The sequence below is a fragment of the Barbus barbus genome (genome assembly GCF_936440315.1).
Source record: "Barbus barbus genome assembly, chromosome: 17".
In the NCBI taxonomy this organism is placed as follows: domain Eukaryota; kingdom Metazoa; phylum Chordata; class Actinopteri; order Cypriniformes; family Cyprinidae; genus Barbus; species Barbus barbus.
The window spans coordinates 4,365,125-4,386,561 of record NC_136745.1 but is presented as its reverse complement, the minus strand read 5'-3'; the positions used below and the strand labels follow the sequence as shown (position 1 = coordinate 4,386,561).

The 21,437-nt window shown below is 40.7% G+C and overlaps 1 protein-coding gene across 3 annotated transcripts in view; it reads right to left on the bottom strand.

Moving 5' to 3' along the window:
* The window catches only part of LOC306883686 (vascular endothelial growth factor receptor 3-like), a 68,927-nt gene that overhangs the window by 13,843 nt on the left and 33,647 nt on the right, over nt 1-21,437 (bottom strand). For all 3 annotated transcript variants that reach the window (XM_079439086.1, XM_079439085.1, XM_079439084.1), the window contains 10 exons: nt 16,107-16,281; nt 14,008-14,150; nt 13,006-13,177; nt 12,174-12,291; nt 11,640-11,815; nt 10,459-10,624; nt 5,940-6,066; nt 5,166-5,274; nt 2,634-2,975; nt 1,618-1,764 (listed from right to left, as the gene is read on the bottom strand). In XM_079439086.1, the coding sequence (XP_079295212.1) occupies nt 1,618-1,764; nt 2,634-2,975; nt 5,166-5,274; nt 5,940-6,066; nt 10,459-10,624; nt 11,640-11,815; nt 12,174-12,291; nt 13,006-13,177; nt 14,008-14,150; nt 16,107-16,281 (1,675 nt within the window). The remainder of the gene's footprint in view (nt 1-1,617; nt 1,765-2,633; nt 2,976-5,165; nt 5,275-5,939; nt 6,067-10,458; nt 10,625-11,639; nt 11,816-12,173; nt 12,292-13,005; nt 13,178-14,007; nt 14,151-16,106; nt 16,282-21,437) is intronic.

Genomic DNA, 21,437 nt, shown 5'->3' with positions numbered 1-21,437 from the left:
AATTGTTTTGGAATAGCACATTTATGTTAATTTGAAGGGGGCTGAACAACATGTAGAGAAATCAAACTGAATAGTGTAAATTTAAAGCAGACAATGGTATATCTATACAATGCAATACCTTAAATCTATACCTATTTCTTAGCATATCCTGTCAAACTCACAATCTGCACATTATTACTACTGAACCTCAGTAGGAGTTTACTCAAATGAAACTGGATTTTTATATTTTACATTTACATTTACATTTATTCATTTAGCTGACGCTTTTATCCAAAGCGACTTACAATTGCTATATATGTCAGAGGTCGCACGCCTCTGGAGCAACTAGGGGTTAAGTGTCTTGCTCAGGGACACATTGGTGTCTCACAGTGGATTCGAACCCGGGTCTCTCACACCAAAGGCATGTGTCTTATCCACTGCGCCATCACCACCCCATTTTCTCTGAGATTTTGCCTATTCTAAACTCAGAGCTGCAGTGGTGTCTTGGGTGGTTGCCAGGTCATTGATATGTGATTGCTAGGGTATTCTGTATGTTTAGTGCATCGCCATGTAGCTGTAATGTTTGGGTTGGTAGTAAGGGTGATGCCAGGTGATTGCAAGGGCATTGCTATGTGGCTGCTTAAGTACAGGAAGTATTTTGGCACATATGCAGTTGCCAGAATGTTCTAGGTGGTTGCTAGGATTTTCTGTTTGGTTGCCAGGTGGTTTTTGGTCCTGTTGTTATAAGATTAGGGTTTTATGGGTGAATGCTAAATGTTTTCTACACTGTGAAATGTGGTAACCAGTAATTGTTACCTTAAAAACTATTTCTACCTGATTTAACTCATAAAATGAGTTTTGTTGCTATTTATTTAGTGTAGTATTTATTTAGTGTGATTCGCTGATAAATTATATTTTTGAAACTTGAATTAAACCAGTTAATATGGATGTGACCATTTTTAGTTTTAATATTTTATTCTGGTGTCTCTGTGATATTCAGGCCTTTACAAATGACTTTAAAGTCTCAGGGAATTCATTTTATTGCTATGTGTGATCATTGCTATGCATAATATAATATATTATAGTATAAGCTTGCCTTAGCAAACACCCTGGTCCCACTTTATATTAGATATCTTTATGCTGTGTGCTTACAGCAAAAACATACAGTGCCGTTAAAAGGGTTTTGCCCCTTTCCTGTTTTTTTTGTTTTTTTTTGCATATTTGTCACACTTAAAAGATTCAGATCATCACAGGGCAAAAATCTTTACTGTATATAATTTTAATTAATGCAAAAAAATATATATTGTTTGGTAAAATGTGTTTATTGTGTTCATGTTGTACTGCAAAAAACTTTTGCAGCTGTTGAGGTGGGATACAGTTAAGGTTAGAGACAGGTGTCATGGCATGGTTAGGTTTGTGGTTGGTTATGGGGTAGGGTAACAGTATAATTATAGATGTAATTACACATATTAATTACAGATGTACATGCAGGTATTTTTTTATATAAGGACAAATTAAAAACATGCATGTACACAGTACACTGTTTAAAATGATTATTTTAAATGTTAGGACATAGTAGTTAAAGACACATATAATACCCCTAATAAGTGTGCTAAAGGGCAGCCATGAATGTCTAACCTGATATCTGATGGAGGGGTTGGTTATCTTTAAACCAGGACAGCTGGGGAGAGGGTGTGCCCTCGACATCGCACTCCATCTGCAGCGATTCGCTCACATTCACCGTCTGATTGCTGGGGATGTTACGGTATCGAGGTGCCTCCAGTGCTGGAACGGACACAGGAAAAGAGAAAATATACCTTTAGTTTTGGTTAGATCTTCACTGATAAAGCATTTGTAATGACAGTGACATATAGACACATTATACACACACTGGACATTTTTGATATTGGGCAATAACAGTTCCCGCATGAATAAAAGAGGTGTATCAGTTTCAAAATGCACAGACAGCCTGGACAGTGGACAGTGTCTAAATTAGAAATACAGATTCAACCTCTGTTCCAAAAACTAGTGGGACAATATATATTTTTAGGAATCCCAAAGATATTTTGTTTCATAAATTGTAAGTATACTTATTTCATTCAGTAATAATAAGTATTTATAAAACAATGTTCCATCTATTAAAATTGAACTATTTGGACCTATTTTAGTATTTGTGTGCCATATTTTTGATTTTAGTAGAATATTCATTAATTAGCTTAGCGACAGTAATGCCAAACTCTATTGGAATCATGTGTAAGAATTAGAGTCTCTGTGATTTACACAAGTATAGTCTGTATTACATGTGAGTAACTACTTAGAGCAGGGCTGTCCAAACGCGGTCCTGGAGGGCCGGTGTCCTGCAGAGTTTAGCTCCAACCCTAATTAAACACACCTGAAGAAGCTAATCCAGCTCTTACTAGGCATACTAGAAGCTTCCATGCAGGTGTGTTGAGGCAAGTTGGAGCTAAACTCTGCAGGACACTGGCCCTCCAGGACCGCGTTTGGACAGCCCTGACTTAGAGCATTCCAGTCACTTTCAAGTTTAGGGTGCTACCTTAAAAATCAGCTTTGTATGTAAGTAGCAAACTGCAAGCTGACAGCAGGAATGTCCCTGGACTTATAAATAATAAAACTAATCATTGATTGACCTTCACCTTTGACTGCGATGTACTTGCGATGGCAATGTTTCTCCCCACTGCGGCGGTTCTGCACCTCACACACGTAGTTTCCCTCGTCCTGCAGCTGGATGTTGGTAATGGTGAGCTCCAGTACCCAGTTGTTGCTGGTGGTCTGGAATGAAAGCTTCCCCCCCAGAGACTCGGCGTATTGGTGCAGACTCTTGCAGTCCAGCTCTGGAGGAACAGCCTGCGGGTCCAGACGGTACCACTGCAGGTTCTCATAGGTGTAATTATCTGCATTACACTTCAGCCGTACAAGGTCCTGCTCGAGCGGATCCTCCGAGGGCTCCATCTCTATCCCAAATCCCTCTGGGATAGCTGAATAGGAAATGAATGTGAATAATAAGAAAAATAATGGCACACATCTCCTGGTTAAAACACACAACTTAGCGCATGTCTCTTTCTGTACACTGTACAAATGACCATTTTTAATAATTTTGTAATAATTTTAATGGTAAATAACTGTAAAAAAGAAAAAAAAAGCTACACTAAAAACCTGTTAAGTGGATGCACAACAGCTTTGGCGCTATGTATTTTGATTATTGTTCTCATTTGTTTGTTGCATGTGTGCAATTTCATGTGCAAGAAAAGCTGTTAGTTTTGCTGCCAGATCGATTACCGCATTGTATTATTGTATTTAACATAAAACTTACGCGTAAAAGTGTAAAATTAATATGTGAGTGTGTTTGTGGCAACATCTCTACTCCTGAATGAACACCTGCCATGGTGTTTCTCATTTGTCATCTCTGATAAATTAGATTGCATACCCAGTGAAAGTATAGAAGCCTGGAACCACAATGTGAAAAAAAGAAGAAGAAAAATGAAGTTGGGGGAAAATAATGTCTTAGATCATTCCCGAACCTAAGTCCTGAGATTTTTTTCTTTCTCTCCAAAAAAAAAAAAGTTTTCCTCTCTTCAAAAACTTTCTCTCTTATCTTTTGTTTTTCCTTGAATTTATTCTTAAATAATGCATTTACCAAAATGCATGTTACAGTAAATTGCCTGGAGATGAGTGCTGTACTTCTAGGTATGACTAGGTAGTACTTTCTTCCAGACCTGAATGGCTACCACGTGTTGGTCCGGACTCTAAAAATGCTTCTGTTACTGGCCTTAACATTGCTTAAGAGAGTGAGAGATTTGCAAGCCATTTCAGTTGCCTCTTCTTGCATGGACTTTGTCTTTGAACCTAGATCAGACTATATTCGGAAGGAGCCTTCCTCTACCACCAATCATCAGGAAATGTAACAAATCTGCGAGAGAACTGTCTGTATTGTCTTAAAGCAAGGCAAGGAGGATAGTTTGAGTGGCCAAAGACTCTCTTAGGATCACAGCTAGAAAATTGCAGAAGATTGTTGAGTCAACAGAACAAAAATCAAAACATGACCACCACTGTTAGAAATCTTATAGTGGGCCATGGATGGATCTTCCATCAGGGCAATGATCCAAAACATCAAAATCGACAAAAAACTGGGTCACTGAGTGCAAAATTAAACTTCTGTCATTGCTTTTCCAGTCCCCTGACCTGAATCTAATATAAAACTTAAGAGGAGATTCTGTATGGAGGAATGTCTTTTGTGAGGTGTTCTCCAATAACTCAGCAGGCCTTATAGGAGAGACTCAGAGCTATTAACTTGGGGTGCCATTAATTGTGGCTAATTTGTATTAGAGAAAGCATTTATTCATAATGAGATTTTCCCCCTTCTTCAGTTGTTTTACTTCAATAAAAGGTTGGGTTTTTGTGAATGTTTTGTATAAAAGATCAACAGGATTAACAACCCAAATGTATTTTCACAGGCTTCTTTGTTTACATTTCTATTATACTATTCTATTCAGTCTAATTTATTTAAAAAACATAATTAATTTAAAAAAACACCTTGCAATGTGCACTTTGCTAGACTAACTGAGACTGGTCACAGCACTTGAATATTGTTGCTCTCTCGTTGGTCTGATAGCTTCTACTTTGGAAGTCGCTTTGGATAAAAGCGTCTGCTAAATGACTAAATGTAAATGTAAAATGTAAACATTTACAAAGGGTGTCAATAATTCAGAACACGGCTGTATTAGTATTTACCTCAGCTCATGGATGAACTTAGATTCATATGTCTTTCTAACACCTATGTTTTAAAGGTGATTGTCAGTATATTACAAGGGTACCAGATTTTAAACAGATTTTAGTAATTTGGTATATTACCATTATTTCATGTCATGAAATATGTTTTTTATTGTTTACTGTTATCAATCTATAAAAATAAAAAATGTGCTTCTATATTTTTTACGGTAAAGTTCTGGCAACCACAGCTGCTTTTTTAAAACTTTAAATTACACCAACTTTTGACAGTGTATGATTAATACTCAGGGAAAAAAAATAAGGATATGCACAAACACATCATTTAAAATAACTGCAGGAACTGTTAATTTTGATTTCATGCTGATTTAAGCATGAGCTATTGTGATGTTATTGAAAATCCATACAGTTTTGTTTGGCACAAAGGTGTTTCTGAAACTCACTGGTCACGTAGAAATAGATAAATCGTTCATCTCTTCCCACTTTGTTCTCTGCTGAGCACTTGTACATAGCTGACACATTGGCGCTCTGAATAACCAAACGGCTGACAGTCTGTGGAAACAACAGAAGCATTTTCAAAGACTGAATTGTTTTCATTTGGATCACAGACCAAAAAAAAAAAAAACAATTATTGTTAAAGGGATAGTTCACCCAAAAATGAAATCTCTTCATTATTTACCTGTGTTGTTGTTTCAAACCTGTATAGATAGCCTGTATAGAAAACCTTCCGTGGAACACAAAGAAGATGTTTTGAAAAACAAGTCAGTGAGATTCAATCCCTTTTTGTGCTCAATAGAAGAAATATGTTCAGAATGAAATACAGTAAGAGCAAATAAATGATGATTTTTCCTTTTTGGTGAACTATCTCTTTAAGCTGTATACTGTATTTGTCTCTCTTTCCCCTGCCACTCCTATTCCCAGGGTCACACACAGGAAATGACCTCACAGGTGTGACAGAAAACAGGAAGAGAGTGCTGTGTTAATGTGTGTTTATTCCCTCTCCATCCAGGAAGCAAGAACTGGAAGATGGGTTTAAATATTTTGAAAGTGGAAATTGTAACGCATTCACCCAACCACCTCCCTCACCCAAGATGTCAAGTTTCGGATATCTGGTGTCACATAAAACACTCAGGGTTCAGGTTGCGGGCACATAAATTTGGTTCAGACATTTATGGGAAATTTTCAGGAAATAAGAATAATTCAAACAGGAAATGAACCTTTTCTTTCCCGTCCACCATCTCAGTCAAAGTTTCAATACTCTCGATAGGATTGACAGCGTGTTCAGGATCCAAACCTATCCAGTTTTGACAGATGGGAATCTTATCTCGTTGACCCCTTCGACCCCTGTGAAAATGAAAACACAACTATGAAGGCCATAGGACAGATATGGACAAAATGTCTGTGGACAAATCATCAGTCTCATTGCATTTATAAACTCTAAGAATATTACTCCCTAACGTGTGTGTGGGAAAGAGAAAGAGAAAGAGGGAGGGAGAGCGGGAACATCAGATGCAGGATGCGCACATTGACAGTTCCCACACCAGGAAGAGCTTTTAGATGCATCTGCCTTCCTGTGTGTGATGAGAGCTAAGCAAGGAACGACAAACGAAGGCCACACATGAGCGTTAGCCTTTGATTCATTTAAAATAATTAACACAATGGGTCTGTTGCAAAACCTAGTAAGCTGTCTACCTAGAAATCATTTTAAGACATCATACAGACATCCTGACATAAGGCTTGGTTGAAAATGGTATTGAATCAAATCACACTACAGGGGGCCCTCAATCTGACCAGGGCCCTTAGAATCAACCCAACCTTCCCTCCCCTTCAACATACAATATAAGGCAGCACTGAATCTATCCTTTCCAAACAAGGCACCCCTACAACACACTGCAATAAGCTCAGTGAAAAAAAATAGCAGAATCTTCCAAATTTGGCAAGAGATGTCATAAATATATTAATGTATAGTAGATAGAAGAAACAAATATATAAATAGTTTAATCTAATTAAAAATACTTAGTTTCACCCCATTTGTGTGTGCTCAGAATGCACTGCACTGAACTTAATCAAAAATATGTATCCAAGGTATATATATTGGAATTTAATAAAATAAATGTATGGCCTGTTTACAATATAAAAATAAAAAAAACATTTTTTGACTTGTCTTCCTATCTTGGATAATTTTTTTCCACTGAGCTTGTTGCAGTGCATTCTGGGATTGTCTTCTCTGCCAGGGATACTCACAGTGCTGTCTTAAAAATGTATCTTAAAAACAGCATATTTATAATATCTCCTGACCTCTTCACAATCTTCTATGATTTTATTAATTCAGCTTGTAGCAATGCATTATGGTATTGTATTTTTCTTACTATGAACTAGTTGCTTATTAGCATGCCTATTATTAACATACTGTATTGGCTGTTTTTATTATTACTTATAAAGCACATATTTTGCATGACCATATGGGTTGGACTTGTAACCTTGAAGATCGTGGGTTTGAGTCTCAGGTCCGGCAGGGGAGTCAATAACCAACACTCTCTCCACCCTCAATACCACGAAGCACCAAACCCACAACTACTCCCCGGGCGCCGCTGCATTGGCTGCCCACTGCTCCAGGTGTAGGTTCACTACTATGTGTACACTTGGATGGGTTAAATGCAGAGCACAAATTCTGAGTATGGGTCACCATACTTGGCCACACACCACTTCCCTTTCCTTTCCCATTTCATATTCTACATCCCTAATCCCACCTAACAGCTAAACTTAACAACTACCTTACATACTATTAATAAGCAGCAAATTAGGAGTTTATTGAGGCAAAAGTCATAATTAATGGTTTGTTAATTGGATAATTGTATTTCTCATTAACGATACGTACATTGCTAACTATATTAGTGATGAAAGATAACTATATTATTATGTTTACACTAACAGATGATACATTTCTGTTCATTATAAGTGCACACAGCAGTTTTATCTACCTTAAATGTTCAAGTTCTTAAAAGAGTAGATTCTGACTGGCTGTCAATGTTTGAAAATCATTCTGTAAGCGATTCCAGCGATATTGTTCCTCTGTGTCATTAAGGTTATAGTTGATGTGTGGACTTTGCTATTCTCATAGAATTAGAATGGTTATTTACACATAAATTCCAGAACCTACCCTTTAGCTGTCACGTCTCGTGGAGGAAGGGAGAAAGCAGGAGTAGTAACTTAAAGGTAGAATTTGACTTTTAATATAAACAAAACGTAGGGTACACACAGACCAGCAACAAAGTAGAACGGACAAACGCAAAGAGAAAACTGAGGGTATTTGTAAAGGAGAAAACAAAAGGAACTAACAAGATGATTAAGGAATTCAGGTGTATGGAATAATGAATTATCTTAACCATATAAGGAAACTCAAGAACAAGGACAGGGGTAAAGCACGGAAAAACAAGTCCACAATCCTGACATTATCCCCCCCCTCCCGATAGGCGCATCCCGCGCCGTAACATATCCACCGGGGAGTGAGGGTGGGCGCCCTGGAGGCGGATCAGGGATTCCGGGAAGCCATGGCGGATCAGGGGACTCGGGGCGCCATAGTGGAGCAGGATGCTCGGGCGGCCATGGCGGATCCGGGGATTCGAGAGGCCATGGCGGGTCCGCCTCCGAGGCTACGGCCCCAGCCCCCACCCCCACGGCTGGATCCCTACTACCCCCCCAAAAAAATTCCTTGGGAAAAGTAGGGGCTCAATCGGGTACTTGAGGGCACTCTGGAGGAGCGGGCACTTGGGGGCGCTCGGGAAGCGAGGTCTCTGGAGTGCGCTGCCATGGCGGATTCGGGGATTCGGGAGGCCATGGCGGAGCAGGGAGTTCGGGCCATACTCACTGCCGGTAGGATTGCCATACTCACTGCCGGCAGGCTTGGGAAAGCCGCGGACGGCGGCGTTGCTTTCCCCATGGACGGCGGGCTTGGGAGAGCTACGGACGGCGGCGTAGAATTCCCCGCGGACGCCGGCTTGGGAGAGCCGCGGACGGCAGCGTTAACTTCCCCGCGGACTAGACTCAGCGGCAGCCGGCGACTGAGGGCTTACGGTTTCATCCACATTTCCAACGGTGAGGGTGGAACCACACTGCACCATAACACAGTCAATATACTGAGCGAAGAATTACGAGTTAGCTGCAGTGGGTACCTGATCAACAAGATTGTTGTTGAGCCCCAGCCAGAAAAGGATCTTCAATACTGAATCACTCCAGGGCACAAGATGAAAGAGTCCGATAAACTCTGCCACATATTCCTCGACGGGGCGGCCATCCTGCGTCCGGGTATAGAGCAGCTCGGCAGGATCAAACAAAATGGTCCCTATCCTGCAGTGTTGAATGTTGTAGGTCCGTTCTTTTGTCACGTCTCGTGGAGGAAGGGAGAAAGCAGGAGTAGTAACTTAAAGGTAGAATTTGACTTTTAATATAAACAAAACGTAGGGTACACACAGACCAGCAACAAAGTAGAATGAACAAACACAAAGAGAAAACTGAGGGTATTTGTAAAGGAGAAAACAAAAGGAACTAACGAGATGATTAAGGAACTCAGGTGCATGGAATAATGAATTAACTTAACAGGAACAGGAATATAACCATATAAGGAAACTCAGGAAGGGGTAAAGCACGGAAAAACAAGACCACAATTCTGACATTAGCACCAAGTACGATAACTTTCCACTTAAGCAAAGTCAGCACGAGTAATGTAGCACTGATTAAAAAAACTGCCTTCGGCACAGATTGCATAGCCAACTTGTATTAAAACCCCATCATGGCAGCGGTGAATTACCCATATAATGCATATAACTGTGTAGGTAGGCGGCTCACTTGGTTTTGGAATGATGCTAATATCTACAGCCTTAGAGTGGAACTCACAGCCTGATATCGAGAAATAATAACTGCTGATAAATATATAATGCACTCTGAGTGCTGGTTTGAGTGTGATCAGGGACTCTAGGCCTCAGCTATGAGAGTGTAGAAGTGATGTGGAAGCAGATGGGAATTGCAGTTGGCCTCCGGCTCTCTCTGGACCTGTCTGAATGATTCAGCTGCCGCCCGTAGCTCAATCCCTCCAACCCGGACTCTAGAAGCAACACAAACCACAGAGAAGATCCAAGCAGTCCTCTTTCAGGGCCAGAGGATGCTTAAATGCCTCTGTCTCTGTACTTCCTGTTGTTTAGACGACAGGCCTCTGTCCTTCACACTGTGCTCTCTCCAAGCCGAATACTATAAATATCCCAACGCCCTCCTAACCTCCCCACCTTATCTCCAGTCAACAAGGAAGAAAAGCTGCCACCGCGCTGCCCGCTCAGCCTTTACAGCAGAAAAAATAAACAAGGCTTCAGAAAACACGGGAAAGAGCGTCTCTGACTGTGGGCATGTCGCCAAAAGCGACAAAGACTATCCACTCTGAACTCAACGTGAACCGCAAGCACTGGCGTTTAACATTCAATGGTGATTTTGATAGCGTCGCCAGATCAACTAATACTCCCATTGATCCAGTGCTGACACTGGGAGCGCAATCCCTTCAGAGCAGCAATATCCTGAGACTTGAGATGTTTGGAGAACCTCTTAACCTCGCAACAGTCACTTTGGATGAATGTGCCTGCTAAATGCATAAATGCACATGTAAATTCTCAGCCCAACGACATTAATTAGGTTTTCAACACAATTCAGAAAGCGTGTCAGATGTGACGAGTCGATCCTCTGGTTTCTTACAAGGTTCTGCGGGTGCTGTTGAGACCGCAGGGGCTCCACGGCCTCCACTGCCAGGTTATGGTTGCAGGAGGGGTCCCTGTGGTGGTGCAGGTAAGCGTCTGTCGACTGCTCCTCCTGTAGGGGTTAGTAGGTGTTGCTGCCTCCTTCTCGTGGATCTGAGGAGGAACTGCACATGTAAATCGAGAAATTTAAGACATATATCACAATTACATTTTTGAATAATTAACATAACTGAATTACATTAGTTGACATGAACTAATAATACAACACTTATCAATTAAGCATTTATTAATCATAGTTAATGTTAATTTCAACATTTACTACACACTATTAATTTACTAATACATTATAAAAATCTAAAGTTGAGTAACACTTTAGTAACTAGTTGCTTATTAGCATGCATATTACTAGCATATTGGCTATTTATTAGTACTTATAAAGCAAACATTCTAAAAAGTTCTAAACTATATTCTAAAGTAAATATTCAAAAAAATTCTAAAAAACTAAATTCTAAAAAGCATATATATATAAAATCCTACCCAATACCTAAGCTTGACAGCTTCCTTACTAAGCAGGAGTTTATTGAGACAAAAGTTGTATAGTTAACAGTTAATTAATAGCGATTGGACCTTAAAATAAAGTATGACTAAAAGTTGTAATCGTGAATATTATGTAATGGACCTGAACTAACATGAACTCACATCTAACTACTAGATGTAAACAGTTCTTTTAAATTGTAATATTTCACAATATCACTGTTTTTATTGTATTTTATATCAACAAGACTTCTTTCTACAACCTGTCGAATCATGGAATTATGTTGATAATTACTAATTTCCAAGTTTTGACCGGTAGTGTATCTATAAAGAGACCACTACCATGATTCTGTCTTAAACTTTTAGTCCATGTTTTTTAGCTTCCACCTGCCATCCTTATGATAGTGCAGGAAAAGAAAGAACTGCACATACAAGACGATTTTCATGCATTTTTTTTTCATTTTTATTTATTTTATGAATGATCACTTCTAGCATTTGTACTGCAACTACAATCTTTCTATTTCCAGCTTAGATTTTTATCCACCAAGGTACACCAACCCTGATTTTTGTTTTAAATAATGAATTAACCTAATACAAAATTGCAGATATTTAATATAAACATCTATTACACATTGAGAGCATTACCATTGACTATGAGAGTAAAGTTTAGTCTTTTCTCCAAGGCTGCATGTGTGTTTTTCAGGATCAGTGTGTATTCTCCAGCATCCTGCTTACACACGTCTCTGATCTCCAGAGCATGCTGCTGGACCCTAAACCGACTGAACTCTGGCCGTCTGGTGATCAGTTTGCCATTCTTATACCTGCACACATACAGATCATAATACTGAACATAATACTGTCTGGTTAAATATATGCGCATTCATGACTATTTTTAAAGATGAAATGTGCCCGAGATGACATTTTGTTTCCAAAACAGGACATTCAACATGAAGAAAAATATAGAATGGCACTTGATTTTATCCATTAATAACTTATTGAATTGTAAAAATGTCGGTAAAAATGACAGAAATTTCTCTATTTGAGGTGTTGTCAGGCAAAGCTGTTTCTGATGCAGAGCAGAGATGACAGATTACATGATATAAAAATACATTCAGATTATATGGCAAACACAGGATTCACAAGTTGCTCATGCATGTTTGCAAAAGCTTGAATTTTTACCATTGTGTTTCTGGTAAGGGGTATGCTGACACTTTCACAGGCAGCCGGGCAGATTTTTGTCCCTCCTTTGCCTCTATAACTGATCCATTCCTGTAGTCTAAGCTGATGAAAGGCTTCTCTGTGGAATTATGGAAGAAGAGCTGTTACAGTAGCAGTAACGTGCTGTTTGTGTTTAACTATATATGTATCTTATTTGGTAACACTTTATTTTAAGGTGTCCATAATACAGAGTAATTAACTAGTTAAGTACTTAGTAGTACCCATTGTACTTACATGAAATAAAATGTACTTACCATGTAACTAAGTTATAGAACAGCCTGTAATTATAGTTTGTAATTATGTAGATGTAATGGGCAGCTACTGTTGCACATATGTATCAGACCAAGTCTGTTACACAACTACTTATTTAACAAAAAAAGATTGTTACATACGTGTTGCAGACTTTATACAACGTAATCATAAATGTAAGTACATAGACATAAGCTACTTAAAATAAAGGGTATCAAGATTGTACTTAAGTGTATTTCATGTGTATCTATACTGTACACCTTATCCAGCTGCACCTTAGTTTGATTTAACCCACCAGTACACAGCTAAAATACATGTAATACCTTTCTAATTACGGTCTGTTACATCTACATAATTAAAAAAAACTCTACTTACAGGCTGTTTCATAACTTAGTTACATGGTAAGTACATTTTATTTAATGTAAGTACAACGGCTACTACTAAGTACTTGATTAGGTAATTACTCTGTATTATGACACCTTAAAATAAAGTGTTACCTATTATTTAAATGTATACTAGTACAGGCATAGTTATTTTTACATACCGTGAACTAAGACTACAGCAGTAAGCACTTGTTTCTCCTCCACACTACTGGCAGAGCAGGTGTAGTAACCGCTATCATCCACATTAACGCTTCTGATTGAGAGGATACTAGAGACTTCCGTGGCTTTGTCCAGGACGTTACGTGCAGACTGAAAACTCGGCAGCCTGTTCTCCTGTCCACACAGTGCAAAAAAAATCTGATTAGTGGTCTGCCTTTTATGTTCTTGTTGTGTGCACTTGGTATTTGCAACGCCACCAATTAAAATATACTACCACATAGCTTTTCCCTCATTTCGAAAGGTCACTGGCTACAGAACGACTATACCACAGTCATAGATCATTGTGAGTTATGCTGGCACAGTGAGGTCTATGCAAAATACAAGAAGTATAATACAAATATATGTAATAAAAGATAATAATATATAAAATTATTGAAATCGGAGGCCTTTTTTTTTTTTGCTATCACAGATTTGTTGCATTGTGCCAATATTTATGCCAGTTAAGCATTTTATTTTTAATGCATAAAAAATGCACAATATATTATTTCAATTCTGAAGAAGTACTTACTATGTTTTTCATTTTTAGTAAGTAAAATTAGGCTTTATTTCATTTAAGCAAAAAATACTTAATAGGCAAAATGTGACCTAAACATGAATTGCATGACTCCAGCACACAAGAGATGAAACTAACTAAGGCTGATGTAGAAATGGAATCCTGGACTTTTGAGACAGTGGAAATAATAACTGGATAGATGTACTGAATGAGTGGACACAGATAAGCACATGAGTGTGGGAGAATGATGAACAAGACAGTTTGCATATGTTAGCAGAGATTTATTACTACAGAATGCAATCCCACCAAAGCAGCTGCATTTTTGTTCACAGCCCAATACAATCGCAAATGAATTAGATAAAGGTAATTTATTCTGAATTGGGCAGGTCATGTTCTTTCTTTTAGCTAATGATGGTGATAACTGTAATATGCAGTGTGGCCTGGTAATTACCTTTTGGCCTGGGTAGTCCCAGTGGAATTCCACACCAGTGTTGAGCTCGACCAGCGCCGTGCAGTTGAGCTCCAGACCCTCCCCCTGCATGAGCTCCACGGGCGAGTCCTCAGGAAACAGCTTGAACTCGTAAAACTTCAGGCCTGTTGGGTGTAACAAACATGGACTTGTCAGCACTTTTCAAGTTCTTGGAACCATGGATGAAGTGTTTGTATCATTGCTGTCTCCACCACGATATTAGGGTGTTGTGGGAGGTTGCTATGTGGTTGCTAGATGCTCTGGGCAGTTTTTAAAGAACCGCTGTAAAGAACCGCTTACTGTAAGTGAGATTTTTGGGATAGACTTTGTTTTAAAGTATCCTTTTTAAAGTTTATTTACATAAATAAGTACTAAGTAATATTAATTAACAACATGTACTTACTATAAGGTTAGTGTTAAGGTTTGGGTTTGGTCTAGGGTTAGTTGTTAGTTGCATTGTACATTACTGTTATTAGTGTAGTAACAAGGACTCTAAAATAAAGTGTTACTGATTTTTTTGGCAAGTGTTATCATCCTCTATGTGAAAATGGCATCTGACTATTTTAAAAAAATTAGTTAACATTTTATTTTAAGGTGTCCTTGTTACACATTACATGTACTTAATAAATTATGCATAATTGCATGCAAGTAGCCCTAAGCCTAACCCGCATCAAAACCCTAATCATATAGTAAGTACATGTAGTTAACTAATATTACTCAGTACTTAAATGTATCATTACACTGTAATTACACCTTAAAATAAAGTGTTACCAAAATATTTGAAATAATTATAATATTTATAATATTTGAATATTTATAATATTTGAAATATTATACAATCACACTTTCTCGGCAAATGTTGAAATATTGTGAAATTACAGGAGCTGGCATTGACTGATGTGTTTCAATGCAAGGTCTTCTTTACTGTGGTTCTTTCTGTGTGTGTGATCAGCGTGATTAGTAATAACCTCATTAATCTAAATTAAACCCAACTGTGACTTTGTGGGTTGTTGGTAATTTGTAAGTTTTAATGGCCCAAATAAAGCAAGTGAAGCAAACAAAGCCATTAGGTGAATTTTATTAGATATGCTAATGTAATATTTATTCAGGAGGTCAGTTGGTATGCTCTGCTGACTCTACAGCACCACGTAATTGAAGCAAAGTTTTCATTATTTCCCTCTTGAGTAAAAAGGCTATTGATTTTGGCCAGTGTTTTGTATGACCCTCACTTTAGATCGAAAAAAAGAAGGATGATGACCTCATTTAGCAGTGTAATGATAAAGCATTTCTGAGAGGTCCCTCAACAGGATGGGAGAAGATCACAGCCAACTCCAGAACCAGCGTACAGTATGGACAGAAAATCTACTCAACTATCTGGACATATCCTGCTTTCAATATGATATAAAATGTAAAGTCTACATAATAGATAATTTCACTTATTAAATCATCATATTATACTTCAATCAATTTAGCAACTTGCACAACAATTTACATTTAACATTTACATTTAACCAAGAAAAACATATTCCTAGATCAAAAACCGCTGTTGGTTCTGGAACAACATTCCTATTAACCAATCACAGCCTTAAACATACTGCAACGGGCAGCAGCGGTTGAGAATGCTATTCCCATCCCTAACCACAACCTTGAATGTGATTGTGACACTGATTGTTTGATGGATGAATGTTTGTTATTCATGTCGCTCTGCTAGTATCTGCCAAATGGTTTAAATCTAAAACATAAATGATCCTTCTTGGCAATATCACCATTTTGTAAAACAGAATATTCAATTTACTCAAACAGCATCTTGATCTATTATTTGTGATTATAGCTATGACCATTACTAATGTGAAATTAAATTACTGTGTAAACTACTAGCAAGATTTTATAAAGGCTTCATTGTCCACAACTTAAAACAGTATGTGTCTACTCGGCAGCATTAACCAACAGCCTGCACAGCCTTCAGGCAAGTTTTTGCTTCTTGAAGAAAGATTCTGAAGAACAGGAATGTATGACTATTTTGACTATTATCACTATTTTGATATTAAGGGCAGCTATTCTATTGAATATTTAATACTTACCTATTGCCTGCACAATAAATATAGATGATCTGTGCTCGTTGTTGTGGACTGAGGTGGAGCAGAAGAAGCCGAAGAAAGTGGAACTGTTCTTAAAGATGTGGCTGGGAACCAACCAGCCCCTTTTATTATTCCAGGTGATCTCATTGCCTTCTAGAAGCAATGGAGCCTGCTCTACCTGTACAAACAACAAGAAATATTTAGCTCAAACATTATCTGAAAGTTTAGAAATAAAAACAGTGTAACAATCTCAGACCAATATTACAATCTAATGTATGAAAAAAAGCCGTATATTTAGGCAGATGATTGTGACCCAAAAATAATTATTTGTATCTTTGAAAAATAAGTTGCATGGTTTTTGGAAAAATTAAGGTGTGGTCACAACAGAGAAATTTTGCAGACAAAAAAGATCTTTATGTTACTCACGTAACCCCGGTTCTCTAATAACATGAGTGAGATATCTCACTATGGGAATCACCTCAGGTGTGACCAATCCTGGAAGCACCAATTACACTACGTTTGTCAGTTGACAGACCAATCACGACAGTGATGCGATATATATCACTGCATGACAGTCCCTACCTCATTCTCAGCATATCTTTTCCCCACGCTACTGCAAGGAGGGAAGTGTGGTGAGATACCTCACTCATGTTATCAGAGAACTGGGGTTACGTGAGTAACCCAAAGTTCTCTTTCAAACATTCATTCAGTATCTCACTATGGGATATAGACAACTCCTGTATTGCAGATATGCTGTCCGAAGCAGGCATGTCAACCAACTCAGTAATGTGTGATAACATAGGAATGCAAGCCCCCACCATTCTCACAATATAATGGAGACATATGAAAAACAAAAGCATCTGTACAAGTGTTGTTGTGTTTTTTTTTTTTTTTACACACTTAGGACGGAATGAGCCAACGACGGCTCTGTAACATCCAGCCTGTAAAATCTGACAAAAGTGTGAGGCGAAGCCCAGCTTGCCGCTGCACAAATGTCTTGAATTGAAACGCCCTTAAACTACGCCCATGAGGTGGCCAACCCTCGGGTTCTATGAGCCCTAAGCCCCTCTGGAGGACTAAGACCCATGCTGTTATAACCCACTATAATAGCTTCAACTATCCAGTTGGACAGGCGCTGACGAGAAATAGGTTTACCCCAGGGAGAATCAGTCCATGAGACAAATAACTGATTATTCTTCCACAGCGCTTTTGTTCTGTTTACATAGCAACGCAACGGACAGGGGACAAACAGTGAAGCCGCTCTTCTTCTGGTGACGAGAAAGACGGCGGACGGAAAGCCATTAAATACACTTGATTATAGGCTAGAGCTGACTCGCTCACCTTAGGCACGAACGCTGGATTAGTTTTGAGAGATACTCTTGAGTAATCCATAGCGAACTGCATACAGGATTTATGAACCGACAAAGCATGAAGTTCACTAACCCGTTTTGCAGTTGAAAGAGCCAACAATAATGCGGTCTTTAGCGAAAGGAGCCTCAGATCGCTGCTGTCTATAGGTTCAAAAGGTGCACGAGATTAAGGACCGTTAAGGACCACAGACAGGTCCCACGGCGGAATCAGTGGTTTTGACACCCTGTTCAAACGCTGTGCACCTCTCATAAACCTGCATACAAGCGGGTGTCGACCCATAGTGGTATTACCAATCCCCACATGACACACAGAAATTGCCGCGAGATACACCTTAACAGTAGAAAAAGCTCTGCCTTTATCCAGAAATTCTTGCAAAAAACATAACATCTGCGACCGAACAGAGAAAGGGGACAATGCGTTTATGCGCGCACCATTGCTCGAAAACGTTCCATTTCCTATTGTAAGCAGAGCGTGTCGAGACAGCCCTCGCGTTCTGAATTGTTTCGATCACCTTCGGAGGCAACCCAGTAGCATTTAAGTTTAACCTCTCACGGGCCAGGCCCAAAGAGCAATTTTGTCCAGGGCGGGGTGAAATATCTCCCCACGCGCTTGCGAGAGGAGGTCTCTGCACAGCGGGAGATGCCAGGGTTGGTCGACCAAGAGCTGCATTATCTCCGCCAGCCACAATTTCCCTGGCCAGTTCTGGGCAATCAGTATGACTGAGTGGCCGCACTCTCTTACCCTTCTTATAGTTGGTATGATAAGACTTAGTGGAGGAAACACGTAAAGCAGTATGTCTGGCCATGGGTGCGCTAGGGCATCCACACCCATAGGCATACCGTCTCTCGCTAGCGAGAAGAATAGAGGGCAGTGACTGTTTTCGTGCGATGTGAAGAGATCTACGGCCGCACGGCCGAATCTCTTCCACAACTGCCCCACTACCTGAGGGTGTAGTGTCCATTCTCCGTACCGAGGATTTATGTGCGCGTTCTGCAACGAGATGGGCCATTTCCCTTTCGCTATTCTGCCCTCTGTCGTTACCACCTTCCTCATGGAAACTACCCCCAGCGGAGTCCCGGATTCGAGGAACGAGCGGTTTCTTCAGTAATGGAGAGCACGCATGCAAAGTGCTGACACCATCACTTTGTGGTTGAGGTGGCGTTTTGGACATAAGTGTTGTGCCGCTGCCCAATGCTGAAACTCTCTCATTCGCAACAGTCCCAAAGGAATAACAGAGACTGTCGAGGCCATTAGCCCTAGAAGGCACAAACATAGTCTTAATGGGACTTTGCTCCCTTTTTGAAAAAGGGATAGACAACTGCGAATCGAGCTGATGCGCTCCTCTGACAGAAACGCTTGATACTGATCTGAGTTCAGTCTGAGGCCTAGATTTCCTGTGTGGGCACCAGGCAGCTTTTTGTCTCATTTATCCTGAAACCTAAGCTCTTCAAATGAGACACACGCATCTTAGTGTCTGTCTCCACTTGCTGCCGTAACGGAGAGAAAAGGATGTCCAGATAAGCTGACACTCTGAGACCTGATGTTCTCAGCGGTGATAGAGCTGCTCCTATACATTTGCAAAACGTTCGTGGGGCCAATGACAGCCCGAAAGGCACAGTCATAAATTCGTAGGCTGTGCCCTGATAGGCACACTTGAGGAATTTCCTGTGTGCCCGGTAGATGTCTATATGGAAATATGCGTCTTTCAGATCGACCGAGGTGAACCAGTTTTTCTCGTGAATAAAATGTGACAACGTTCTGAATGTGGGCATTTTGAACTTGTATTTTCTGAGGTGTTTGTTGAGGATCCGCAAATCCAGAATGGGACGGAGACCTCCCCCTTTCTTGGGAATGACAAAGTACTGGGAGTAAAAGCCGTGATGGCTGTCTTCCTACCCGGCACTACCCGAACTGCCCTTTTCTTTAATAAAGAGGCTATTTCTTCCTCTAAAGCCTGAGCTGACTCCCCTACTGTGGCTGACATCAACACACTGTTGAACACTGGTGGTTTTACAGCAAACTGCAGATGATAACCCCGCATTATCGTAGACAGAACCCAGGGATGTACTGCGCATGCGTGCCAGCTCTCCACTGCAGCCTTCGCCCAATAATGGCGCAGCCATGTCATCTAGAGGGGGAGCTGGGGATTGAAGCTCTGAATTGAGTAATTTTGGTTTTGTGTGTGTTTTTATTTTCAAACATTGCTGTGCCCTCTGCCCACAGCCTGGATGCACAGAGAATTTGTTTATTTTCACACCACAGATATTTTCTTGTGGACTGCACTCCACCTTTCTTGGCAACACCGTACGTGGAGAATTTCTTTGTGGGGCACTGGGGAAACTGGTGCCAACTCCACAGCTGAAAAAGATAACTTTTTGACATTTTTATGCATTTAGCAGACGCTTTTATCCAAAGCGACTTACATTGCATTCAAGTTCCAGTTTTTACATTTTATCAGCTCTTGCTTTCCCTGGGAATCGAACCCATGACCTTAGCATTGCTAGCGCCATGCTCTACTATTTGAGCTACAGGAAAGCTGTCAATGGCACTTTTTATGAACAGCTCCCGAGTCCAACGCCTTCTCTTGGCAGGAGGGGGAGAAATTAACCACTCTTTTTGAGGGAGCATAACAACAGTTACTCCAAGAGTGCTGTTGTTCATCCCTTTGCCCAAACCACAAGGACAGGTTAGGTTGCTCGGCGTTTCTTGCCTCCCTGAGGGTTTGCCAGTCTGTGTCTAGCTGCTGCTGCTGCAAAGGAAGGTTTTCCCTTTGGCTATGCTGGCTTAGGCTGTGCGTCAGACTGCTGAGGTTGAGGAGTTCTGGGGCTCGACTGATTACTCCTCAGAGGGGCATCAAAACCAGGGCGTGCCGATAGAGAACCCTTAGGAATGGGTTTTCAGGGAAGGCAAGCTTGGAAAGCCTCCCCCTCTTGCTTCCTCAGATCACACTGCTGGCGCATAGCAGTGACTGATGTGCCGAAAAGGGCTTTGGGCTCCAACGGGGCATCCAAAAAATTGACTTTCTCTCTGTCAGACAGCCCTGAAAGTCCCAGCCAGAGGGCTCACTCACCCACCACTGCCAAGCTCATGCTGCGGCCGCGGCTCTGGACTGCACCTCTGGAGGTTCCCAGGTTGAGATCTGCAATAACGCAGATCTCTTCCCAGAGGGCTGGGTTTGGTGATCCAGTATCCATTTGTCTTCCCATCTCCTCCATGAGCTCTGCTTGCTAAGCAATGAGGAGAGAGGTGGCATTCAGAGCTCTCACTGCCAGAGCAGAGGAACTGTAAATCTTCTGAAAAACTGAGGCTGTTAGGTGCTCAGTACGTCCTGGCAGTGAAGCTGAGGCAGAGGAAAAAGCTGCTCTGCGATTAGGATTAAGATGATGTGCCACTGACAGCTCAACAAGAGTTTGACATCCCTAGCTCCTCCATGTTGTGCACGTCCAATCTGGAAAACCCTTTCACAGGAACCCTGTGTGAAAAGGGTTTTGTCCCAGAAATGCTTCATTTCTGAAACGCACGCAGGGACAGCAGGAATGACCTGTTTAACAGCCGGGGTACAGGCAGTCACCTGCCGTCATATAGGTCTCACTCCGTACCCTGGCCCTCCTGCTACGACAGCCAATCGATAGAAAGTTTCACCGCAGCCCTCCTGCACATTTCGAGCAGGTCGAGGTTCACCTGGGCAGAGGCCGGGGATCCTTCGCTTAATGCAATTCCTGGCCGGGAGGGAGTCAATGCTAGAATCGCGTCGTCATCATCCTCCTCCCCGTCCTCCTCCAACAGACGGGCGATCACTTCGTCATCATCCTCCTCCTCCTCCCTTTCCTCTGCCAGGATCGGGAAAAGAGGAGGAAGCTCGGGGGATACTTCATCCATAAACTCGCCCCAGCTGCATGACACAGACGGCTGTTTGGTCTCCACCGTGGTCAAAGGAGAAAGGGAGGGGTCACCTTCATTAGC